Raw genomic sequence first — 20,900 nt, forward strand, 5'->3', positions numbered from 1 at the left:
GCAAGATACCCAAGGCGAGGGTTACAACATCGACGAGAAGCCATTCTTTGGGCGATATGGCAACACAATGGTTGAAGACACCATCGTGGATGATGAAGCGGGCATCAAGGGCGATACTAACATGGATGGGGCAGATGCCTAGGTCGACCTCGACGTCGATGACAAGAAAAAGAAAGCCAAAGGACTATAGGATACTCAGGCAATGAGGACTAGTGCCTATGCCGGTCATGGAAACAATCAACCAAGATCGAATTTGCGGTGCCAAGCAAAAGGAAAATCATATTGGGGGAAGTTACCCAATATTTCCATGAGAATAGGCAACTTGCTCCCTTCGAATCCCATACTAATCGCGGCTAAATCTCAGTCCAAAAATATTGACGTTCATCTAACTTGAGACCAACAAGTTTTGCGGTGGGATCGAGCACGTGCTTGCTCGCCCCGTGAGCTGCCTCGGCCTCGCCGACACGGCAAGGCCATGACCATTTTCAATATGGCTCTCGTACATTGGTTCAAATGAGCACCTCTAACGTTTTGGATAGGTATAGGACTACTTCAAGGTCATTCATAAAAAGTTTTACACGTTGATCCATTGTTAGAGTCTCAAAAGAGTCTCAAGGACTGTTCCAAGTGGAAACTAGGCTATACGGCTTACCAAAAGAGTCTCAATAATGGCAATTGTGCTGAATTGGTAGGCATTGATCTTGAAGAGGAAGGCCCAAGAAATGGCACCCTTCCATCTCCGCCAAGGGACCACAAGGCCACCAAAAACAATTTCAAGCGTTATGCTTCCGCACTTGTGTTGAACGAGAGCCTGTAGGAGTTGATGGCTAATGAGGAGGAACACTTGCCAATAGGGATGAGAAGCGACAACGGGAGAGCTCTTGATATCCAATGCATTGAGGTCAAGGGCAAATAGCTTGGCAAGGAGAACCGGATCATTTTCGCCTACTTGAGCCTGATGGAGACATAGCGAAGGTCTTGGTTCGAGAAGAAGCAAGCCATCATCTGACAACATGATGCGTGCGCGCACATATCTATCATAGTTCGTCTATTTCACACCAAACTTGTGTCTTTTTGCGCTTTGATTCGGTACTATTTGAGTGTGAACTATGTGATTCCCCAATTAGCGAAAATTTACCAGCACTATATTTAGTTTCTTTTGGCCTCTTTTGGGAAATCTTGTTTTTTTAGAGCCTTTTGGCAAATCTTGTTGAAATAGTGGTGAAGTGAAAAAAAATGGCTAGCATGCACCAAAATGCGTCGGGCCCTGACAAAAACGGAAAAGGGTGGATGGACGGCTGATTTTGTGTCTACGGCTCCACCCAAACAGACCAAAACGAACACATTTTTGTGTGTCCGCAATGGACCGGACCGGGGAAAGATGCCTTTGTTAGTTCTATCTACCGTGTCCATCCCAGTTTGGATCAAACTGGCATCGAAATATACATGTTTGATCCAGCCACTCACCGACAAAGACCTAGCTGGAAGTGTACATACAGTTGAAAAACTGGCCATCGCCAGGGGTCAGCACTCAGCACATGTCGTCTAATTTGGCAAGGCAAGGTTCCTTTCTTCCATATTCTCCTTTTTCCGGCGGAGAATAGGAAGTTACTTAATCCGCCACTCGATTCGCTTGCTCCTTCTGGACATGGGCAGTCCGATAATTGGCAGCTGTTGGACGGTTAATGGAAAGCCCGTGTACTCCGGCGTGACCCGACGAATGCCCCCGGGGCGGGGCGGCAAGGCATCGAGTGCACGGAAGGGCTGCCCTACACCCTTTTCGGCCGGTGGTTGCAGGCAGGCAAGCTCGGGATTCGCGAGCGCCTCGGCCGTATCCCGGGCGATTTCTGTTTGCGCACGCCGAGACAGACGGGTGGGCCTATCTATATCCGCGCGCGGCGGCGGGTCCCCTCCGGCTCCGGTCGCCAGCAGGACGGAAACGCGGCCGGCGTGGTGGACGCACGCCGGCGTCGCGCGTGGCGTCGTACGCCGATCAACCTCAGGCGGAAAGGGGCCGGGTCGGGGGAAAGCCGTTGGGTGGATCTCGCACTTGGATATCCCGTGCGAGGCCTACGCCGATAGTCCTGTCTGTCGCCGTCGCGTTGGCGATCCACCACCACCACCACCACTGCTCGATCGATCGCCTCCACTGGCACGCGACACGAAGAGCATGGCCGCCGCGTTTTGCTGCCGTCATCGAGTCTCCCTGGGGATCAGATGTACTAGGTAATGCCTGCTGATCAAACACACCGCACGCATAAACAATACTACCTGCTTTATCTGTGCTCACATAAAAACATTATTTTAATGTCTTATCCATCCCACATTTCCTCACGCCAGCACGAAGACAGGTATTTTCCATAAGGGGTCATTTAATTCATATAGAATAGGAAAAGAATGAAAATACTCCCTCTCTACCGGTTTATAGGGCTATTATGCATTACATGAAAAAAAGTTGACTACTAATTTGATCAACAAAATATAAGATATATATCAGAAAAAATATATTATTGGAAACATTTTTTGAATATGAATCCAATGTTATACTTTTTATGGCATATATCTCATATTTTGTTGACCAAATTTGTAGTCAAACTTGTTTCTCGAAGTACGTAATTGCTCTGTAAACCGGTATGGAGGAAGTATGAAAAACATAGGATTCAGATGTTATGCATACATAAATCCTATGGGAAGACCAAATGTGTTTAATTGTACCAAAGAAATTTTTTCATGACATATAACCTAATATTTTTTTCTGTAGAATTTACACTACAAGATTTTTATAGGAGTACTTCCTATAGGACATGACCCTGTGAATCAAACAATTTGTGAGCGCCACCCACAAGAAGAAGAAAATACTCCTCCGTTTATAAAACGATATCGCAAGTTTATCTAAATTTATATATATCTAGACGCTTTTTTAGTGTAGATCAAAATTTATAAAAATCTTTGGCATCCTTTTTGTGGACGGATGGAGTACTATTTGGCAAAAGATAATTGAACAAGGGAAGATCTTCAGCCATGTAAATACAAATCACATCGAGAATTCTAAAGAAAAGGAAAATCACGGCATAGTCCTCGGATTTCATACACCTAGACTGGAATGGCTTGAAACAAGAAGGAAATTCACACCCAGGTCCTTCCTCTCCACCGACATCGATCTGGAGCCTCATAACATGAGGGCCAACACCATCGTCAGGGGCTATGCCGCTTGGGATGGTGCAGGAGCAGAATCCCGCTTCGAAGCTAAAGAAGAGCCTCCACAAAAGGCATGGCCGTTAGGAGGTTATAGTTAAGCTGGCGCGGGGCATCAACCTGAAACACGACTTGGAGCGGCCGCCAGGAGGTTGTAGTTGAGCTGGCGCGGGGCATCAACCTGAGACACAACCTGGAGCGGCCGCCAGGAGGTTGTAGTTGAGCAAGCGCGGGGAATCAACATGAACGCGACCTGGAGTGGCCGCCAGGATGTTGCAGTTAAGCTGGAGCGAGGCATCAACTTCACGTCGAATTCCTGGAGTTTGGGCTTTGGGAACAACATCCTCAAATAGAGGATGTTGTGTCGACGGCCCCATACAGCAGTGCCGGCGTCCCTAACGGCGCCTATTTGGGAGACGATGGGTGGAGATGCTCTAACAATTTGCTAAAAGGGTAAAATTTGTTAAAAGATACCAAGAGAGCATCACCCTTTACTATAAGAGACTGAGGGCAGCTCCAACACGGCGACCCAAACAGATACGTTGGGCCATCCGTTTTGGACCGTTTGGGTGGCCGCGCGGACACGCGGACGGAGCCCTGCGTCCGTGTGTCTGTTTGGGTCGCGCGCTGCGCCCAACGCGACCAGATTTGGGTCGCGGCCATAGAAGTTGCTATTTGCCTCTAAATTCACTATAAAAGCGTAGAAACATAAAAAATATAAATAAGTTTAAATGCTTAAGATTTATTACATAAGATTATTGTCCACGTATTCAATGACAAAGTATTATTCAAATAAACATTTAAAATGATACAAATGGCCTAGGCATTGTTTTCTTGGGGATTTTCTTCATTGTTGTTGTTCGCAGCATTGTTGCCAATATGCATCCACATGTGCTCAACCAGATTAGCCTGGAGTTGGTTATGTACAGCTAGATCCCGAATTTCGTGGTGCACATGGAGAATATCCTGGAATGATGCCTGACCACCTTGAGGAGTAACCAACTCTCCCTGACCATCCCACTCATTATCAAACAGTGAATCATCCCGCTCTACCCCAACAATCATGTTATGCATGATTACACAAGCAATCATCATCTCCCATAGAGTTTGCACACTCCAGCCAAGATCTAGCAGGGTGTCTGACGATAGCCCAACGAACTTGGAGGATGCCAAACGCCCGCTCGACATTTTTCCAGGCTGCCTCTTACTCTTTGTCAAACCTTGCCTTCTGCTCTGAGTTGGGACGCCGGATTGTCTTCACGAGTGTAGCCCAAGGTGGATAGATACCATCAGCAAGCTAGTACCCCTTGTTTTAGTGGTGGCCATTGATCTCAAAATCCACATAAGGGGACTGCGTACGCTAGCCTATCAAACACCGGAGAGCATTGCAGCACACTGATGTCATTGTGCGAGCTGGCCATTCCGAAGAATGAGTGCCAAATCCATATGTCATGTGAAGCAACAACTTCAAGAATCATTGTGCACCCCTCAGAATGGTCGCTGTACACCCCCGCCAACCAAAGGGACAGTTCTTCCACTCCCAGTGTATGCAGTCTATTCTGGCAAGCATCCCAGAAAACCCCAGGAGGCGTTGATTGACAACAGACGGGTTGTATCCTCTGCATTAGGTTGCCACAGTTATTCTTCTCCGAACACACCAATCACTGCTCAGCAGAACCTGTACATCGCTTCCAAGCAGCTTGACTCTCTCATGCGCATGTACTCATCTACGAAATTACCGACAACACCATATGCGAGCATCCTAATCGCTGCCGTGCATTTCTTATATGAAGAGAGGCCTACCTTGCCAATTGCATCCACTTTGGCGCAGAAGTAGTTGTCGTAGACCTTGACGCCATCCATTATCCGGGTGAACAACGGTCTGGACATCCGAAAACGACGGCGAAACATGGCTGGCGTGAACAATGCCTTGCGGTAGAAGTAGTCGTAGAAGAGCTGGTTGTGATCACGTTCTCTTTTGCGGTCCAAGGTGGCCGCGCGCCCCGGCAAGGACCCCCGGCACACGGGGATCTGCGAGACATTGTGCTCGTGGATGATCAGCGTAGCCTCCGTGAGAAAGTCGATGAAGTTGTTGAAGAAGTGCTCGTCGATGAAGTTCTTGAAGAAGTGCTCGTCGTCGCTGTCCATGATCTACAGATGAAATGGGACAAATTTTAGATCGCCCATTTTATCGAACACCTCGCCGGCGGAGGCCATCCAATGCGTCCGTAGGGACCCGCAGGCAATGGCCGTCCCGGCCGACTTGCGGCCCGGAAACACGGTGCACGAGAGCTCACCTCTAACGGCAACGGCGAAGCTGTTGACGACGAGAGGACAACAGCGTTGTTGACGGTGTCCTCCGGCTATGCTACGAGGCCGTGAAAGCACATCGCCAAAGCGCGGGGCCGCGTCCTATGCTTCCGCACCGCTTGTTGGCGTCTCGACGACGGTGGCCGGCGTCAACAGCGCTCCCAAATCGTCTGTCCTGGGATGGCAGTGGAGCGGCGGGAGATGTGTGCGAGGGGGCTGTGTTTTGGGAGGCAGACATGTGGGCCAGGGGAGGACAAGGGGAGGACGCGAGGGACCAGCGATAGGAGTCCGCGGCCACGCAAACGTGGCCCCGATTTGAACCGGCTTTCGGTCGTCCGGACGCCGCAGCCATATGTTTAGGAAGGGGCCCACTGAACCGGTTTTTTGTTAGTTTCGACCTATTCAGACGCGAGATGCGTCGCCGGCGTTGGAGATGCCCTGCCTGATGAACCCTGCTACGGTCCTACCTGGAACTGTGAAGAGGTGTAGTGGGTTAACCATGACAGGACGCGAAGTAGGCGGTGGGGTTGGGCCACCACCTGGCACGTTGGGCGCGTTGCCACCGCGGCACGCTCAGCCGGGCACACGGCACGCACTGCACACTCTACCTCCATCAGCCTGGCCTTATAAATGCTGGCACCAGATAGGGACGCCCGCGGCCGCCTCCCTCCGCTCCTGGGTTTTGTTCACACCCGCAGGTTTCCGCCTCGTCGGACTCGGAAAATCGCGACCTACCCAGCCCACCCCTCCATCCGCCCCGAGCCGAGCACCGCCCTCGCCGCCAGTAACGGCTCGCCCAAAAACCCAAACCCCAGCCAAATCCCCACAAACCCTCCACTCCCCTTCCATTCCCCCGATTCCATTCCCGCATGCCCTTCCCATGGCGGGCGGACTGCCGGCGCTGATGGCGCGGGCCGTGCCTTCGCCCGCCGCGATCCCGGCCGCCGCCATGCCCGCCGCCGAGGTGGCGGCCGCCGAGGTCGTGCGCCGCGTGCACCCCACCGACGCCTCCGAGCGCCGCCGCGCCCAGGTCGTCGAATACGCGCGCAGGATCGTCGGCACCGCGCTAGGATGCGAGGTACGCCCTATACCCCTCTCTCCCTCTCTCCCCCGCGCCGCCGCCGCCGTCTCCGCGAAACGCTCGCGCGCTCCCTGTTTTTTCTTCTCCTTCCGTTACCGGTTTTCGTTCCTGACACCCGTCTCGGGATTCTCGTGCTCGCGACATTAGTCAGATATTTAATTAGTTTTATGTTCCAGCTTGGGATTTGTTTACTCATCCGCATCAGAGTCAATTGTGTCTCGGATAGGATTACCCTGTGATTAATCCTTCCTTCCGTACGGATTACGACCTCTGACTCTGTGTGTCTGACTAAACTCGATTCCGCCCGCCTTGCTCTACTGTCAACAGCCTCCGACGAGGAAACTAGCTGTGGATTTCTACTCACTGCAAGTACTACTATATCCGCCTGATTATAAGTCTTAGGTTAGGGGCGTGGCGTGTCGCCGTCTCTCCAAAGGAGCTTTGATCCCCATTCTCAATTCAGAAATGGCCTTTCTGTCTGCTCCTCGGATCTACGCCTACCGTATTATGCTTTTCTGAAATACATCCTTTATATCTATCTCCACGACGGGTTCCTTTCCGAGGGGGAAACAAACTTTGGCGTCTATCCGAAAGTCCCTTTTGTTTCTGTTCAAGCCAGACCTCCCCGTGATTCATGCTTGACTAACTGACAGCCCAAGGTGATGTGTGCACTTCACTCTCTGCCTGCCTGCGTGCGCGCATCCTTTCCGCGGTGACCCGTCCACGTGGTCACGATTCAACAGTGTGCCAACTGATCAACGCTGTGGCTCAAATGCTCTGGAGGCGTCCCGTCCCCGTCACAGCTTGCACAAGATCTCGACGTAGCAGTGCCGAGATTCAGTTTACCATGCGCCGACGGCAGCTGCCAACGTCCTGCATTCAACTCGGCAGCGATGCTCCCCTACTAGATTGCGCTACACTACAGGAACCCCAAATCCACCGGTTATTTACTGACGAGGGATTCATTCAGCGGCCCACTCTCTGAACCGTACTTTGGAGCGTGTGTGTGTGTGTCCACGCCCACATTTACTTGGTACTACTACCTCGAACCACTTCACTACGTACTTACCCACAGACCGGTACTAGTAGATCTGGGCAAATGGTCCTTGTTTGCGGCTAGTATCAAGCCGACCACTTGTAATGTGTACCGAGATGTATTCCTAGCCTGCGTAGCTGGCGTTGCTTGAAATGTGTGGATGCTACAGCTTACAGGCACCAGCACCGCGGCTGGGCTTGTGTTGCTGCAATGTCTCCTAGCATTTGGTGCTTCTCGAAAAAGACCCGTGTAATCATGTCCGATCTCGCTGGATTATCCGCATGCGTGTATGTGAGTTATGAGATGAGACGTTGCTGGAGGAGTGGTCCAGTGGCCCTAGCACCAAGCGGCATTACCCTCCCAGTTTGTGTTATTAGGCACCAATTCGCTGCTCTTCCACTTGTTTGGGTTTTTTTGTTGGAGTTATATGTCAAGGTAAGAAGCTGCAGTGTGAGTCTTCTTAGCTACCTATACTGGTCGATTGGTTGCTTCTGAATCAGGACAGCAACTCACTTCATGACATAACTATTCCACTGAGTTAATCTCAGATGAAAAATGGGAATTGCTGGGTGAGGGGACTAGGTACCATATCAGTTAACAAAAGAATAGGCATCAGAATCCAAGCCCAAGACACCCACACGTCCCACCAAAGGATCTGGTTTCAGTTCCTCTGCTAAACTTTGAACTTTGAATTGCAGAGCCAGTGGGATAGCATACCGTCCATCTTATAACACTGCTTGTATACTGGAACAATGCTTTTCTAACATCTTTGTTTGTTGTAACTTTTGAGATACCAGTTTTCTGTATGTAACATGTTCGCTTCTTTTTTACTCAACTATGTAGGTCTTTCTATTTGGTTCGGTTCCGTTGAAGACTTACCTTCCCGATGGGGACATTGATCTAACTGTAATTGGAAATACATCTCGCAATAGTACTTTTATTGATGATATTTACTACATCCTTGGGTCGGGGGAGCAGAACACTGACGCTGAATTTGAAGTCAAGGACTTGGAACACATCGATGCAGAGGTGCGTTCTCCTGTTTGCACCTCATACACGTTGATAGTTGTTCATTGTTGGATAGAAGCCTGGGGAAACTATTATATGCACATCTAGACCTTTTGTAGTCCTTTGCATAATATTATTCTATTTTCACAAAATCCTTATTACTGATGGAAGTTATGTTTAACAACCATTTACATGTTTCTTCCTCCTGATGTACTGTTAGGCTGTTACTGCTTGCACATGACAGCTGCCTCTAAATTTTTACAATGTTCCTCCATCCAGGTCAGACTCATTAAATGCACTATCGGAAATATTATCGTCGACATCTCATTCAACCAAACTGGTGGAATCTGTGCGCTCTGCTTCCTTGAGCTGGTAATGTGTTGCGATTTTTTTATATTACAAAGTTTACTTGCTGTTCCACTTCAGAATCTCTATAGCTGAATAAGAAGTCGCTGAACATGTAGAATGTTCAACATGTTCCTATGTTAGTCTACATGTTCTCTTATTTGGCTATTACTGTGCCAATTCATGTGAGTAAATGAGTGTTCCTTCTTCAGGTTGACCGTAAAGTTGGGAAGAATCATCTATTTAAAAGGAGCATTATATTAATCAAGGCATGGTGTTATTATGAGAGTCGCCTACTAGGAGCTCATCATGGGCTTATATCCACTTATGCATTGGAAATACTTATCCTATACATCTTCAATCTATTCCACAAATCTCTCCATGGTCCCCTGGAGGTAAGTCTTGGATGGAATTAGTGTTTCAGACATTTGAAAACATCTTTAGATAATGGGAACGATGATATCCTTATTGTCACCTTCTCTTTCCTTCTTATCAACAGGTTTTGTATAGGTTTCTGGAATATTTTAGCAAGTTTGACTGGGACAACTATTGCATAAGTTTAAATGGACCTGTCGCTGTGTCGTCTTTGCCTAACCTAATTGGTGTGTTACCTTATAATATTTTCCTTGGCAGAGTCATCACTTGATTCTTATTTTGTCCCAATCCTAAAACTTATATCTCATGCAGTTGAAGGTACAAATGTACCTGGTGATGACTTGCTATTTGACAAAGAGTTCCTTGAGGAATCAGTGGAAAAAGCATTTGTACAGCCAAGAAACTTTGATGCACGCTGTACCAAATTCCGTGTGAAACATCTAAACATAATTGATCCACTGAAGGAGTGCAACAATCTTGGCAGAAGTGTGAACAGAGGTTTGAACCAACCAAAATATGTCAATCGATTGTCTCTTTCTCATTTATCCTCTGAAACTTGCAGGAAGATATATTGTTTGCCTGAAGCATCATGACATCTGATGTGCTGATGTGTATATGAATACGCGCATAAATTCATACACAGCATGCTCTCATACTGAACATATGTAGGGTTTTGTTCGCATAGTGTCTGACATTTAATTTTTGTGCAGCTAATTTCAATCGTATTCGAACCGCATTCTCGTTTGGCGCTCGGAAGCTTGGTCAAATTCTTATGTTACAGCCAGAACATATTCCTGGTGATATTTTTGTATTTTTTAAAAACACTTTGGAGAGGAATGAAAGCGGGGTAAGGGCAGATAGTGCCCATGTTGGTGCATCTCATTCTCAGCCCTTCCTTGATTCCAGCAAGCAACTTGTGGGTGATCTGTCATGCATGCATATTTCTTCCAAGAAGGACCAGAACTTAAGTCCTCTTTGTGTTGCGAAGAGCTTGGCTAAGAACAGATCAAGTGTCAAAGTAAACGTGCCTACACAGGGTGGATGTTTTCCGGGAGATGAATCGTTGGCACCAAGGATTGATTTAAGTGCAAGGTCATCCCACTGTGTCCATGATAAACCAAAGAAACCCTCATATGTTTTTCACGAATATAGAAATGGTGCCAGTGAACAGTACTATGCGGGCCATGAAATGGAAGGACAGGTATCTCGCCTTACAGCTGAAACCTCTATGGATGATAAATCACTGATTCAGCCACATATTCGTGCAAACTATTCACCACGTATATTGAACTCTGCGGATAGCAGTTATTTGAGACTTCCAAATCCTGGTCCAGTGAACAAGAAAAAATTGAATGGAATTTCTCTCCATGTGGAAAAACACCATCTTCCTCCACTCTCACTGTTGAACTTGCCTGATCTATCAGGTGATTTGGAATCGCAGTTGAGATGCCTCCGTCAAGTTCAGTACAACTTAGAATACTTGTTTGATGAACTTTTGCAGTCTGTGAAAGAAGCATCTTCTGACGGTAATGTTGACCAGGATTTGTTTGACATTCTGAATCGTAGCATCCTGTTAAGTACTGATATGACGCTGCCAGGGCTGATGTTACCCTCATATACTGAAACTGATGGAAGGAAATTATCTCCAGTTTCTTCTCATAGCACTGAAGTTTCACAGCAATCACAGGATGAGGACCACTGGGGTGCGGTCTTTGATCTCAATGCCTGTGGAATAGATGTTCCATCAAATGGATTGTCTCCGTCTTATTTTGCTGATTCAGATATTTCTGTTTCTTGGTGCCCTACTTTGGAGGCTGTACCAACTATGCATGGAACTGGCCTATATACTCGTGAGAAGGTAGGAAGTAGGAACAGTCGTTTTTCATTTTTTGGACATTCACGCTTTTTCAGTAAATTAAGTCAAAATACTTTTAGTTTGCTATATGCATGGCTTTTGCCGACATGCTTCTAGTTTTCATTTGGTCATCCTGTTCATTGTCCTCTTATGGTCAAAGAAATAAGTGGACATGGTTTATTGTTTTGGTTAGCTGGCAACTTAACTTAAACCTCTGTTCACTTTAGAAAACATGTATTGCTTCATTCCTCACATAGATATCTATCTGTAAACTATTATTGTTAATGGTCATAGTTTTTTTTTATTCTTGTACACCAAAGCTATGATACTTACGGGTTCCCTTCATGTATTACAGCATATAGCATCTATAAGAGAGAATGGAAAGACACTGATCAATCAATCAGTAAAGACTAAAAACAGCCATGCCGCGGTTCCGAAACGAAGTTTTGTTCCTTACAAGGAACAACTAGCGCCAGATAGTGTGACCAATGGAGTTAGGATAAGTCAGCCATTGAGAATTGATAATGGTCTAAATGGATATAACTGCTCAGGCAGGGAGATGATTGAAAAGCACAATGGTCAGACTCAAAACGGATGTGTCAAACCTCACTATGAAGCAAGGCATGTACAAAGGTACTATGGGGATGTCTGCTCGAACAAAAGCTTCTTGCAGAAGCAAAACTACAATACTGGTAGGGAGTGTGTACGACCAGCTAGTGCAGAACATCAGCAACCTGAAGTTCAGGGTACTCCAGATGTGGGCGCATACTTAAACAATACCTTGGCCGGAAAGCAAATCTACGACACTCATAAAGGGCATAACATACTCAACCAGTCAATGCATCGAAGGCTAACTTCTGAGCCATTAAGACCTCAAAGTAACGTACAGAGCAGGGGTTTCTCGAAGAAGAACCCGGCTACAAAAATAAATTGTGATAATCGCAGTGAGCACCTATCTTCTGTAAGAGGAACAAGGCATGTACCGAATGGCCAAGTTGTGAACATTCCAAATGGTTCAGTAAAGGAGGTTAAACTGAACGAAGGAGTGATTGCAAATGGAAGTAAACCAAGGCCATTATTGACAAATATTGTTATTCCTCATGATAGCAGGAATAGCCAACGGATGCTTCTGGCATCTAGTACTTCTCGCCCCTTTTTCCCTGCCAGAAAAGGATATTCTCAACCTGGAGCCTTGAATACAGAACCAGATAGGATTATTGAGTTTGGTTCTTTCGGGCCTTTTTCACTGACATCTCCCTCACCAAAGGCAGACAAGGCTCCCAGCACACCCTCCAGTAGTAAGGCATCTGCAGATTCTGCATCGGTGTTATCAAGCAATGGCTCTGCATCGGTGTTACCAAGCAATGGCTCTGCATCGGTGTTACCAAGCAATGGCTCTGCATCGGTGTTACCAAGCAATGGAGCCGGTTCGACCCAAAGCAGGTAACCTTAAGTATCTTAGAGAGCAAAATAATATATTTAATCTTCAGCCTTAAAATTCCTAGAGGTGAAAAATCTTAAGAAACATATCGTAGAAATTGATTTGTCAGATAGTATGTACTAGGTCTTTTTTTCAGTGGCTAACTTTGCATGCCGCTGTACCTTTACTACATTTGGACATTTGGTCCATTGCCCTGTGCCTTAATATGGTCAATATTGTTAACTTGTATACTGCTGTAGGTCGTCAGGATTTTACAGAATAGAAGATGAAGATCAGTTCCCACCTCTCCATGCCAGGACCCGGAAAGACTTACAGTAGCATACAGATGGTTCATCTGATCATCATATAAGTAGCAGCAAAAGAAGAGTTAACCAGTTGATCTTGTGCACAAGTATGACCATCGTCATAGCATACATCAACCTTGTAAAGTTTCGTTGACGCATTGCGTTTCTAACTGTTTATAGTTACAGAAAAAAGAAGATTTTAGGATCAAGGACTAATTATACAGTTGTAGTTTCTGTTCTCTCAGACTTACAAATGATTGAAATCAAGGGAAGATATACCTATCAAAGCCTTCCAGTTCCACTACTGGGAACTTCAGTTGCCCATCTGTGCAAGTTGGTATTGGACCTTGGGTATTCAGTATGGCCAGTGCAACCAGTTCCTAGCCATTCCAAAATTCCAAACTGTTAGGGCCTATAAGAATATTAAATCTTCCATTCCAAAATTCCAAACTGTTAGGTGTATAAGGTTAAAACTCTCAAATCTATACCAACAGGTCATGGTAAAATATTTTTTGCAGTGCATATATTTGAAATTGTTGATGTAGTATTTCTCTCTAAAGTTGGTTAAACCTAGTAGTAGCAAATTTTGGCTTATGTGTACACCATATATTTTAGAGCGGGGAAATCAGAATGAAGAAAAGGTACAAAAACGCCGAGCCGCTCGCCACTGCTCTGCATCAGCTGACACACAGAGGACACTACTTTTCCATCCCCCCTTGCCTTGGGACAGGGACTGGCACAGTACGCTTTTGAGATCCAGAAAGGCGTTCATTCCTTGCAGGGGCGCCCTTCCTTTCCGACTTCATGTTTGCTCCTCCTGGCAGCTGCCGAAAGCCAGATCTCTGCGCCATTCACCGCTCTGCAACTCGAAGACATCAGATGAAGTGTTTGTACCTTGTGGTCGTTCTTTTCACTTACCATGTGTACTCCATCTCCCCATGAGGGCTTCACCATGCTATCTGGTTGTCCCTTTGGGTCGGGTTGGGCGCAAAAATTTGTACTAGTCAAGGCGCACTCTACGAACTTTGTGTCTTTGTGGTTGCTAAGCAGCTATAGCTTACATCCTTCTTTTTCCAACGCTAGAATTTTTTAAAAGAAGGGCAAACTATTTAGAACCATTCATTAATTAAGTAGAAGAGTCTGACAAGGACGAGAACCGAAGTTACAAATTTGATTACTCTCCCAATATCACAACAACCAAAAGTTTTGCTCTAGCGGAGACTCAAAGTTTGACCACAATATTAATGAGCTCAAAAAGGATAGTTAGAGGCGTTGCTTTGTTATTGAAGACCCTCGTGTTTCGCTCTTTCTAGCTCGTCCAACAAATTAGCAAGATGAGAGAGGTCATTGCTTTACGGCTTGGACTGCCCTTGCATGACATGCTTGCCCACCAAGCTTTGAGTGAAAGGTCCGCAGTCCATTCATGGGTTCGAATGGATCGGAGCCCAAGCCAATCCTTGACAATCCCAAAGCCTCGTGGTATACCGGCGATGGAAGAATAAGTGCATCATCATCTCTTGGGTTTCTTAGCCAATCATTGACAATCCCAAAGCCTCATGGTATACCGGTGATGGGAGAATAAGTGCATCATTGTCTCTTGGGTTTCTTTGCAAAGCGGTCAAAGACCATAATTGTTTCATCCTCTCTTCTCAAAATGATCTGCTATCCAAAACCTATTCCGAAAAGCCAACCAGGTGTTTTTTTCTTTTCTTTTGGTGACGCCCAAGCTTTCAAATTAACTTGTTTATAAGTGTGGCCCCGAAAAATTGTGCATTATATGCCGAGGAAGAGGAGTATTCTCCATTGGCTGCGAGGTTCCAAGAGGCAATGTCCTCATGGAGTTGAATTTCATTGAGTTGTTCCCATAGCCGAATGTACTCGTGCCTCCTGGATGCATTAGAGGCCAAATTAATGTCCATCTTGATCTTTGAGACCTATGTCTTATTATGCATGGCTTGCTTGACACTTCACCTTTTTTCCTTTTGGAAGGTTTAAAAACTAGAGGAGCAATATATTTGGATTTATTTCCATGCATCCAAGGGGATTCTCGGATAGGTCATTCTTACTAAAAATAACCCTGCAAAACATAATTGGCATGGATGTACGAGATATGTTTTCTATCATGAAGAAGAGACAATAAAACATTTTTTTCTTTCAGTGCCGATTTGCTAGATCTATATGATCAATCATTCAGATAGATTCTACCTTATACCCTCCATGAAACATTGCAAATATTTTTGGCAAATGGCTGAATGGGGTGGATTCTAGGTTTAAGGTTCTTATCAGGTTGGGAGCCATTGCCATGATTTGGTCGCTTTAGCTATGTAGAAATGACAAGGTTTTTAATGATAAATGTTCTTCTCTTATGTAGGTCATCTACCAGTGTACGTCTTTGCTCCGTTTATGGCTGCCTTTCTAGCGCCTGGAGGACTGCGACCTCTTTACGGAGGTGTCTACATGATTGGAGAAAACGGCCAAGGAGTTTATTACCCAATATGGGTGGCTACATAGTCGTAGAATTTTGCCTCCTGTGATTGTTTCAGATGACTAGCTATGTTCTTTTTCATTCCACTCTTTGTAGTGACTTCGTGTAAGTTTATCGTTATAGACGTCTGTGTGCATCCTGGTTACGCATGGTTACACAGAGACTGAATGTATTGTTTGAAACTTTGAGTAATAAAATACCCTTTATCGGAGAACAAAAAGAAAGGTGCAATTTTCTCGTTTCCAATGAAAATGATGGTGGCGACATAGAAGAGGTATATGTCCACCGGGCTGCAAAGATTGCCCATACCAACCCAAACCTTGTTGGGGTCACGTCACTAAAACCAATGCCACCGCAAGAACACAAAAAAGTGGAAGAAACACATAACACTATGTAGAGGGAAATCACATTTCGGCCTGGCAATATGCATGTTCCTCTCTTTCTACTGAGTTAAAACTTTTCACTGGTCTTCCCAAACAGAAAATCTTGGTCAGCGGTCGTGTACAAATTTGAGTCGGTGCCAAACCACTGGCGAGGCGCAGTGATGCGAATGGCGATCGCTTTCTCTTTTCCTGATACTGTTGATAACTTGCAAGGACGCACACAATCCCCAGGGGCCCTCGTCCAAAGCTGCTTTCGCTTTGGTGCAGCCTTTCTTTCCCCAATATGTAGCTTTTTCTTCATGCCGTCGTCGCCTTTCTGCCCACAAGGCCACAATGCAGCACTGGAGAGTGATCTCGTCTTCCCTGCTTTTCTGGTGTGATTGGCCGCGGACGCCCGTCGTCGTCGCCGCCCATCTCCGGCCCGGGGAAACCTGACAGCTCCATATGTTTGGAAGCTGCCGCAGGACCGAAAGGGGCTGAGCATTGTGTACGTGCGGTCCGGAGATGGAAGACAGTGACAGCGAGTCCATGTCCAACCCCATTTCACTCAGGAAACGCGTAAATGTGTGATGATGGATGAATTCGACGGTGATGGGTCTGGACTCTGGAGTTCTTCCTTCCCTTTATGTAGAAAGGCACAATGCCTTGAATTTCCTGCAGGTCTAGTTATTGTTTCCCTTTCAATCGAAAAGCACAACAATGCCTTGCATTTCCCTGCTTCTTCTGGACGTCTTTCAGTTTGCTCATAGTCTTGATGAATGTACAAATAGCCGGTGAGAACAAACATGTATTGTTACAAGATTGGCAAACATCTCGAGGATACAAACAACCGCTGAGAACTGACGAATTGTGAGGGGCGTGTTTGGTAGGTCGCACGTCCTATAACCAGCCCCGAGGAAACAAAGTTGAGCTGTAGCTCCCTCCATGTTGTAGCCGCGCAGTTTTTAAAGCACCTCCAGACCATTGCCGTGTGAAACGGCAAAATCAACCGTTTTCAGCAAGCCATACTCACTCTTTGCTCTAGCGATACAACTTCTGCTAACTCTCCCCTAATCTCCTTTGCGTATCCCTTCTAGTCAATACAACCAAGTTTCGATTCGAAATAATATATACAAGAAACATACGCGTCGATGATATGATTCTATTCTAACAATCGGTTGTGAGTTTCGTTAGCTGTAAATGTTCAATTTCATGTTCACGTTTTAGAGCTTTTTTCTAGGAAATTTCAGCAAACTGATCTCACACGGTCGACTATTTGAAAATTCTTTTACACCTCACCATCGCACAACTCTGGTGTTGTTTATGCCCTTACTGTAACATGTGTTGGTCAATCTTTTACTTGTCTCTTGATCATCTAGTTCATGATGTTAAGGTTCATGCACTAGCCACTTGAACCAAAAGTCCTTACTTGTCTCTTGATCATCTAGTTCATGATGTTAAGGTTCATGCACTAGCCACTTGAACCAAAAGTCCGAACTGATGAAAAGGGGAAGACAATCTACTTATACACGTCAACACCCCCTCTCACGTGTGACGGGAAGACGAGAAGACAAGTCAACACATGTAGAGAGGCAAAGAGGCAACGCCAGGACCACACGGCAAGAGGCTGCGGGGAATTTAGAATAAATTGGGGATTTTAGAATAAATTGTGAAAGCCAGGATTTGAACTTGAGACCTGGGGCTCTGATACCATGTTAAGGTTTATGCACTAGCCACTTGAACCAAAAGTCCGAACTGATGGAAAGGGGAAGGCAATCTACTTATACACGTCAACACATGAATGAGCTGCATTGCATCTCTTAAAGACTTACACAGTGCTTGAGGTGCCTTTTTTGTTTAAGCATAAAGGGGATGACGAAGGAAAACTCCAAAAAAGAAAGGAAGATGAGAAAGATAGAGCTACTAAAGAGGGAGGTAATTGGGAATGTATGGTAGAAAGCCAATCTATGTAGTTAGTACCCTATGAGAGTGGTATTAGTACTGGTGGTTGGCTAATTAATGGTGGCAATCTACTATAGCGTTCTCCTAATGATTAGCAGAAGCCTCGTGTAAGCTAGGTGTGGACATAAAAACCGAAAACTAAAAACCAAAACAGAAAAGATCGAGACCGAACCCGAATAGACCAAGACCGAAAAGACTTATCAACAAATTGGTTAGAAAAAATTTCAAGCCGAATTTAGATCGGTCAATTCAGTCATTAGTTCCTAACAACCGAATAGACTGAACTGGCCGAACTATACGTGTGACCACCCCAAACTCCAGAATTGTGTGATGTGCGTGAATTGTGGTATTGTTGTATGTCAATCAAACACTATAGCATAGATTTATTTTTGTTTGGTATTGGTGAACATTTATTTTTGCCAACTAACAAAAATATATGCATTGCAAAAAAGTACAAAACAAAGCTAAAATGCTGTCATTTTTTGATTAAATATTGTCAAATTTTTGTGTTGACTACATCGAGACCATACTTTTGGTTCATGATCGAACCCGAATCCGAATTATCAGGTACCCGAATCTGTCGGGTAGTAAAAGTGACGAGTATATTTTGGTCTTCATTTTTAGATGACCAAATTTAAAATAGATCGAAATACAAAGACCGAATTGTCGGTGATAACCGAACGCCCACCCCTAGTGCAGGCTCTTCGTGTACGTGTAGCCAACATTGTCAACCATATTGTGCCACGCCGGAAGCTTTCGGGTCTTGTTTTCAGCCTTGTCTTACACATAGCTAGCGCAATTGCCGTGGCCACCGTCGGCACCGATGGCATGGTGATATTTCCGCGGGCCGTCATGGTAGGCCTTGTGTCCAACGTCACGAGGGGCGGTATGGGGTTGGTTGTGGTAGGTGAGAGGTAAGATCACCATATGGACAATAGGTAAGACTAAAACGGGAGGTGCTATACACCGACCAGTGCGGCGCACACGCCACGCCGCACACACCCAGCGGGTGTTTTGGGCCGGCTCACGGCGAATTCTCTCTTTTCTTTACCTTTTTTGTTTTTTCTTTTCATTTTTCTTTTCTGTTTTTCTTTTTACCCATTTCCAAAGCTGATTAGTTTTGAACCTGATTTTTTTTAATCTGAACATCTTTTAAATTCGATTTTCCCCGAAAATTCAAATAATTTTTTATGTAAATATTTTTCAATTTTGTTTTTTCGAACTTGAGCATTTTTAAAAATTAAACATTTTTTGAGATTGAATATTTTTTAAAAATATGTCTTTTTGCAATTTGAACAATTTAAAATCCACACATTTTTTGAATATGATTTAATCTCAACATTTTTATGGTTAACCCATTAAGCAAATATTTAAATCTTGTACGTTGGGAATGCCTAAACCTATGAAGTGCTTTTGCATGCAAATGAAGGGCCGTTCCACATAAAATTGGCCATTTGAGATTCCAACAACTTCAAGCCTAACTTAGGAAATTTAAAGAAGGAAAGCAAGTATATGGGGAAACTAGCTAGATAGGCTTCTGTCAGGATTCTCTTGGCAGCAGAGGATAGTAATTCCCCTCTCCAGCCTGTAATCCTCCTAAGAACATTTTCTATAAGGGGTTGAAGATCTTCCCTCTTAAGCCTGTCATGATGTAGAGGAATACCTAGGTATTTAATAGGAAAAATATCCACCACGCATTGAAAAATATCAACAAAGGGCTAGGTTTCTTCAGGTTCCATATTTATGGGGATAATGATGGAGTCTAAGCCTTGGTGTATGGCCTGATCAAACGAATTGACCAAAGGGAAAGAGCGGAAATGGGACGAACACGAAGAACAACGAACACACACACTTAAACCGACACAATTCTGGTTTACTCCTGACAGCCCGAACCAATGTCCCGATAGAATCTCTCGAGAGAAAGACGCGGGGTAGAATAACAAAGAGAAACATCGTATACGATCGGTAAAGCCACACATGTAAAATACCGTAGTAGAATCACAAGTGTGAAATACTAATCATATAAGGAAATCCATGAGGCAACCTAGTAGTGATTAGCTACAAAGAGGTGTTCTTGATTCCCACTTGGGAAAGGCCTAAGCCAATTAATCTCCTAATTCGTCTCCCTTCACGTCTCAACGATCTTGACCTTCTCTCCTTGTGATTCCAAGCTTCCTCTCTTCTCTCCGTGTTCGTTGATGTGTCTCTACCATTCACACACAACATATTATGAATTAGCACATAGTTCACGAGGGCAAGAAATGGACTCACGCAAAAGGATTGAATTCACCTTTAATTTATATGTTGGGGATGATGCATATGATGTAGTGAACACCGAATGTCGGGCTACATCAGATAAGCTCACTCTTATAGTAATTAATTCTCATACCAGAAAGTTTCTCAAAGTGAGAATCCATCTCATGTTTAAATTAACTCTTGGATCATTTTGTAAGAAAAGCAAAGTATCATCAAGATATTGTAGGCTAACAACGCCCCTAGGAATAAAATTTGGGAAGAACCCTCTAATCAAACCATAATCTATGCCTTTAACCAACATCCTAGCAAAGACATCTACAACGAAGTTAAAAAGCGGGGGGCAATGGGATCTATCTGTCTCAAACCTTTACCAGTGAGAAAGAAACTTCCCTCCACATCATTCATCTTGACACCCACATATCCTCTCTGTGTGATCTACTTAATGAGCCTAATAAAGAGTGGATTAAAACCACTTAATTCTAGCACCTCATAGAGGATACCAAGGTTCACTTTGTCATAAGCTTTTTCACAATCAATTTTAAATAGAAAACCTTTGTCATTTTTTCTGTGCGCTTCGTGAATAATTTCATGCGCAGTGACAACACTCCCTAAGATAAATCTCCATCTAATAAAGGCAGATTGGCGATAGAAAATTAATCTATCTATAATCTTAGCCAGTCTATCAGTAAGAACCTTAGTAAAGATTTTGAAGGAGCAATTAAGCGGACTAATAGGTCTAAAAAAATTCATGGATCTAGCATCATTCTCCTTAGGTATAAGGGTAATCATAGCAAAATTGAGTCTATATAAATCTAACTCATCTATATACCAAGCATTAAACATAGATATTGGATCATACTTAATAATGTCCCAAAAAGATTGATAAAACATGAAAGAAAGGTCAT

At 44.8% G+C, this 20,900-nt stretch overlaps 1 protein-coding gene across 1 annotated transcript; it reads left to right on the forward strand.

Moving 5' to 3' along the window:
* Positions 1-6,385: 6,385 nt before the first annotated feature.
* LOC124695581 lies at positions 6,386-13,231 on the forward strand. Its single transcript, XM_047228409.1, has 9 exons — positions 6,386-6,583; positions 8,466-8,651; positions 8,910-9,002; positions 9,188-9,370; positions 9,475-9,577; positions 9,663-9,848; positions 10,061-11,208; positions 11,561-12,648; positions 12,886-13,231. The coding sequence occupies exons 1-9, from the start codon at positions 6,386-6,388 to the stop codon at positions 12,962-12,964; spliced, it is 3,264 nt and encodes a 1,087-aa protein (XP_047084365.1). The 3' UTR covers positions 12,965-13,231.
* The last annotated feature ends 7,669 nt before the right edge of the window (positions 13,232-20,900 follow it).

This window comes from Lolium rigidum, chromosome 3, assembly GCF_022539505.1.
Source record: "Lolium rigidum isolate FL_2022 chromosome 3, APGP_CSIRO_Lrig_0.1, whole genome shotgun sequence".
In the NCBI taxonomy this organism is placed as follows: Eukaryota; Viridiplantae; Streptophyta; class Magnoliopsida; order Poales; family Poaceae; genus Lolium; species Lolium rigidum.

Coding starts and splice junctions, on each gene's coding strand:
- LOC124695581 (XM_047228409.1), top strand. CDS start 6,386: ATGGCGGGCGGACTGCCGGCGCTGATGGCGCGGGCCGTGCCTTCGCCC. Junction 9,003..9,187: donor CGCTCTGCTTCCTTGAGCTG/GTAATGTGTTGC, acceptor TTCCTTCTTCAG/GTTGACCGTAAAGTTGGGAA. Junction 12,649..12,885: donor GCCGGTTCGACCCAAAGCAG/GTAACCTTAAGT, acceptor ATACTGCTGTAG/GTCGTCAGGATTTTACAGAA.